The 5,567-nt window shown below is 47.0% G+C and overlaps 1 protein-coding gene across 1 annotated transcript; it reads right to left on the bottom strand.

Annotated features, from left to right (window-relative positions):
• Window positions 1-1,696: 1,696 nt before the first annotated feature.
• Window positions 1,697-5,333, bottom strand: LOC135368154 (THAP domain-containing protein 1-like). Its single transcript, XM_064601278.1, has 7 exons — window positions 5,110-5,333; window positions 4,435-4,799; window positions 4,148-4,360; window positions 2,933-3,043; window positions 2,533-2,857; window positions 2,432-2,470; window positions 1,697-2,369 (listed from the first exon to the last, which is right to left on the bottom strand). Exons 1-5 carry the CDS (start codon window positions 5,243-5,245, stop codon window positions 2,645-2,647), a joined length of 1,038 nt encoding a protein of 345 aa, XP_064457348.1. The 5' UTR covers window positions 5,246-5,333; the 3' UTR covers window positions 1,697-2,369; window positions 2,432-2,470; window positions 2,533-2,644.
• Window positions 5,334-5,567: the final 234 nt, after the last annotated feature.

Raw genomic sequence — 5,567 nt, 5'->3', positions numbered from 1 at the left:
CATTGGAACAGCTTCCTAGCTTTTATATTTAAAAAGTTAAAGTTAATGAAGACATTGCCTCAGGACTTTGCTCATGCCCTCCTAAGGAGTGCCCTTCAGCATATGCTATATTGCAATTGATTTCATCTCGGAAAAAGTGTTACATATTTTTTTTAAAGTATGTTCGCAGTTAGCTGGGACACCCTCTGTATATAGGCTTCCCTGCCATCAAAGAAAAGTAGTGTGCTGCCGTCTACTGGGAAGTTCATGGGAAATGTCTGGGACATGCGGGTGTTGGCCAACAAGGCCGATCACGTGGAAGAAACTGGCGATACATAAGTTATCTTTTATGTGAGAACTGATGTTCTGAGTCTGGAACACATACAAAGGACAAATACATACAAGAACCTGGACCGGTAATCCAGAAGATGTGGGTTCGAGACCTACAGTGGCTAACCTTCTCAGTGACCATCTTTTCATGACTTGAAACCCGAGAGGAGGTAGGGACGATGACAGACAAACAGTCATGGATCACAGTCACCAAGCTCGCTTGCTACCTAACTTCCCTTTCGTTCAATCTTGTATTTTTTTTTAGTTTCACACAACACGACTGCCATTCTGTAACCCAATGTGACAATTCTATGACTGCTTTTCTCGACATTGTTTCTTTAGAATATGGCAGTGGGCAAACATTCTTTTGTAAAATAAACTATACTGGACACAGCCGTTGGTCTCCCAAATGAAAATAAGGCGCCAAAAAATGCAGTCACGTGCGGGAAATTGCCGACAGCAAACTTAAACTTGGGTAAAAAATTTGAACTAATCTGATAGTAAAGTAACCCAACTTGACCTATACTCTGATATTAAACTAACCAACATGCTGTGCCGGCACATCCGTCCTGCAAAGCGTAACAGCCGTTAAAATGTGGCTTTAATTCCCTAAAACGGCTTGGACAAATATAGGGAACACACGAGAATCTACGAGGTTAATCGGCAATATTTACTTGTTCGACACGGAATGTCATCTTACAAAGCAATCGAGCACAACCTTTGTTTCAATGCCGTGATTTTCTGCGAGACCAAGAATTCTGCATCCAGGAATATCGAGATCCTCCTGAGTAATCGTACCCTATGAATAAGAATCAGGTGCTGTATAACACTGGCCCACAGTACTGCACAATACTTGCTAAATGAATAAAACAGAAAGTCCTATTTAACGTAGCTGCAGGTACATTGCGGACGCTTTGAAAGTGCTCTGCATTCCTAGCTCAATATCCTACGTTGGTAGCACGACCATCTCTATAATAGACCTCTACATGTTTGTGAACAAATGACGTCATAATGTCCGACAGCGCCACGAGTTTGGTAGAGTTGAACTACGTTCAAAGCTAGAGGCGAACAAGGCCACGGTCTTGAGGGGATTACGATGGTCTTCGTTGTCTCTACAAATGCGTCGATTTTCAGCTTTCCTATTCAATTTCTGGTGCACGAGATTTCCACTGCGTAACAGTGGCTGTGTTGGCGCTGGGTATTTTGCAGTGGTCCGGCACACTACTATGGTCCATTTACTATTACTCAGGTCTGTACTTCCTTCATCTCAGGACGACTTTGTGTGAACGCGATGGCGATCGCTTGGAGCGTCCAGATGGAGCTCTAAGGTGGTGGTTGTTGGCGGAGTAGACGCATCTAAGGCACTGTTGGCGGGTTGGAACGCATCGAAGGCACGAAAATTCATTTTATTGATTTTTTGTCGTCTGGAAATGTGGCAATTTTTCCGGAGACAAGGAAAAAAAAATAATTAAGAAATGGTTTTCACAAAATTTGTTTTTTTCTTCTTTTTTTCGGGACTTCGCATCTCTAATAACACCTAGCTCCTTGTCACGGTGATAAGGTAGTGAAGAGCACCAGTAACCTGCAGGCTGAAGACTCTTATATACTGGCCTCTGTCAAGAAATGATTAATAATGATAAAAAAGGAAAGAAAGATTGAACTGATGACAAGAAACAAAAGAATTCGTATCGGCAAACTTCAAACACAAAAGTCACCACCTCCACATTTGTGTCCTCAAAGTTCGTGCGGAAAATGTGTTTTTTTGCTGAAGTAAGCCACGGGCCTGAAGTTACTGGGCAGAGTTAAGGCGGAGATTTGGGCAAGTCGGTACATAACTACGTAGAAAACAGCGTAGAGATGGGACACAAAGAAGGAACAAGTGCACACACACAGAGAACGCTGCGTGTGTGCACTCGTTTCTTCTTCGTGTCTCGTCTCTGCGCCGTTTTCTACGTAGTTACTGGGCAGCCTCTCTTGAACGTCGTAAAGCCCACGTAGCGGTAGCGGGGACCGATACGTAGTCGCCGTTGTTCTTCTGTTTATGCCGTCTCTCTGAAGAACTGCAAGATAAATGATATCAGTCACAAAATCAAATGCTCCTCACGAGTAGAAGCAAGCATACCGCAGCAAGAAGTGGCATAGAAGCAAGCGTACGGGTACCCTGCAGGAAAAGGAAGCAGTTCAGAAACCGCTTCACACTGGCCACTCCGAAACCAAACTCACCGTTACGAGGTCGAGAGACCGGCAGAGACAAGGCAGAGAAGTTGGGAAGCTGGCCCCGCCCTCAAGGCCATGCTGCCAGTGTTGACTTTGCGTTGATGCAACTGAACCGTGTCTACTGCTGCGACGTTTCGTCCGTCTCCAACAAGTATGAGCCGTTAAGAGCGTGCAAGGAGTGCTGTTCGGTCTCCTCAGCGGGTCCTTCCTCTAATAGAGAGGACACTACTACCTCGGTGCACGAACCTACGTAGCGCTTTAAGGTCACGGGGCAGGGTAACGACAGCAACTTGGAGTTTCGAACAAAGTGGTACGCCGCCGGTGACTGTGCCTGGCAACGCAAGTGAGAAAGGTTATCGCGGCGACCCCACACGACGGTAGCACGCTGTCCGACACGGTGACTTACGTGCCATAAAACTGCGTGCTGTATGGTCTGCTCTGTCCACCGAGGCTTTGTTTTGTGAAGTGCCATGAGCTGTTCCTTGAGAAACAGTGCGCAGGGTTCTTGATCCTCAAGCTGGGGGGGTATAAAAAAAAAAGTAAATAATCTCCGTGAATGATTGAGGTTCAGCAGGGTTTGTCGTTTACGGGTTTTGTGATTTTTTTTTTCAAATTCGGAGGGGGGAGGGGGATCGGGCGCTATTTAATAGAGATGGGACGAATCGAGAGGTCTCCGAATCCACAAATCTTATGGATCCTTTATTTGAAACGAGTTTTAGAAAAAAAAAACTTCTACCGGAAAAGTGATTTGAAGCAGAACATGATACATTTGTTTAACGAAAAATAAATTAAATAATAGTTCAGTTTCGGAAGAAAATATATACCAGTGTAGTTCTTCTTATATGCAGTTTACTTGACGTGTGGTTCACAGACTACAAGAAATACATAAATTCTTGAGCTTGAATTACTTCCATGAAACTAGGCAACAAAACCATGTTACTTTTAAACTTGTAATATAACAGTTCCTGTCCGAACTCTTTCAGTCCACAGAAATGTAAGCAAACAAACAAGAAAACACCTGTCGGTCAACGATGCTTTTGACGGACTGCAGAGGCGCCAATTCAAAAAAGTAAAAAAAAAAAAAAAAAGTGGGTGGTGGATTCGAAAGATTTGATTCGCCGTTTTGGGCACTGGGATTCAGATTCCCAAATCCCTGCCTAGGATTTGGTTGCCACATTCCTGCTATTTACCCACGAGAAACACTGGGCTAGATATGTCTGAAAGTGTCTGAGGAAAACCCAGGAAAAAACCCCCAGACAGCACAGCCGGCACCGGGATTCGAACCCGGGTACCTCCCAGACATCAGGAAATCCCAGAAAGCTTATAATGCCACTTTCAGCTAAGGGACCTTGCTTATCAGAAAGGAGGGGAAGGTCTCCAAACTGTTTCGATTTTTCCTCGATTTCGATTGTCCACAAGGTGTCAAGGTCAGTGAAAAACGAAACGTACAGACGACTGTTTTGCCTGTTTTGGACGGCAACCTCCCAGGATGCAACGCGTACGCAAGGAGCACTGGGATTTCCTGAAGTCACCTATTGGAAGGACCGCAAGGATTTCTGGTAAGATATCGCGGTTTAACCCGGAACCGGAGAACCCAAAGGTATGGGAGGCCCAGAGTTACCTTTTGCTCCAAAACTGGGATGTTGTACATCGAGAGCTTCTGCTGTGCATTCCGCAGATCACCGGACATTGACTGTAGTCTGTCATCCATCTGTCTAACCTTGGCCTTCTCTCGTCTGCACTTCCTTTCTAGAGTCTGAATCCTTGTGTGCATTCGAGAAATGTCTTTGTGCGATAAAACCGTTCCGCAGCTAACAGACTTTACGCTCGGTGCCTGTAGCGAAAAAATAGCTTCTTGGTACAGCTGCAACTACTAGCGGACGATGCTGACTACATTTTATGGCTCACCTCTTGCGCAGCTTCGGGCTGCTGTAGGCGTTCACCTGGGGCCACGTATGTGCACGCTGAGCGCGAGCTTTTGTTGCCTCCAGGTGGCGATTTTGGCCGGGTAACGTCGGGAGGATGCGGGACGCCCTGCTCACGGGGCGAAGGAGACCTCTTCCTCTTATTCCCAGCTTCCACTGGATGCGTGGTGAGAGGAGGTCGCGGGGCAGTCACTGGAGGTCGCAGGTATTCCGGGTAGTCTTCAAACACAGTGGGTATGGCCCCACGCCTGAGAATTTTGCGCTTTGCGCCGATGCTGAAGTCCTCAGCCGTGAAATGTCGAGAGCACACTGTCGAGTGGTCTGAGGGCCGCCATGGTTCGTTCATTCCTTCACAGAGAGATGCATAAAATCAGACATGCTATTAGATAAGCCAAACTACACAGTATATGAAATGAAACAATCATGCGCGTTCCCAGGATTTCTTCCGGGGGGTTCAAGGTGCTTCCAGGGGGAGGGGGGTAAGCGGGCAAACCCCATCCCCTACCACCTTTTTTTCTGGAGGCGGACCTTGCGCACTGTGTGGCAGTTTAGAGGTTGCTGTTATCTGAGTAATCATGAAGACCTATGACTAAAGAACGCACTTGGGAGCTCCTTGGAGCTCTCTGTACCCCCATCGGAACAATCGCAATGCAATTACCCGGGTCTGGACCCCGCGCTATATTTTCCAGCCACTTCTCCCGCAAGGCAACGTTTGCGGGGAACTCGTGGAACGAAATACTTCGATTCGACACTCCTTTCTTCGATTTGCAAAGCGGGACGGCGCAGCACACCATCACGTCTCACGTCTGACAAACTATGCGCTGGACATACTGGACACAAACACCGCAAATCACGTGCGAACGCCACGATAAACAAAACCCGATGGCGACCCCTATGAGGAGCCGTCCACACGATCCGCTAGGGGCGCTACTCATCGGCCCGCGAGATCTACATCATGATTGGTCAATCAAAATTTGAATTTCGAAGACGCAGAAGCGGACGCACGATACCGCACGATACGACCACCGTAGCCATGGTCGTTGGCACGCGTCGCCTGATGAAAGAAGGAAGTCAAGTCACTGAAAAGGCTAGCCAGCTGTAGGACTCAAACCCTCC

This window comes from Ornithodoros turicata, chromosome 9, assembly GCF_037126465.1.
Source record: "Ornithodoros turicata isolate Travis chromosome 9, ASM3712646v1, whole genome shotgun sequence".
NCBI lineage: Eukaryota > Metazoa > Arthropoda > Arachnida > Ixodida > Argasidae > Ornithodoros > Ornithodoros turicata.
This window is presented reverse-complemented; position numbering and strand designations above follow the sequence as displayed.

Bases quoted from the DNA above. Each gene is read 5' to 3' on its own strand.
- LOC135368154 (XM_064601278.1), bottom strand. From the start codon at position 5,245: ATGGTGTGCTGCGCCGTCCCGCTTTGCAAATCGAAGAAAGGAGTGTCG. The intron at 4,361-4,434 runs GTGAGCCATAAA...TTTTCGCTACAG, and splicing joins AGCCCGAAGCTGCGCAAGAG to GCACCGAGCGTAAAGTCTGT. The intron at 3,044-4,147 runs GTAACTCTGGGC...ATACCCCCCCAG, and splicing joins TCCCAGTTTTGGAGCAAAAG to CTTGAGGATCAAGAACCCTG.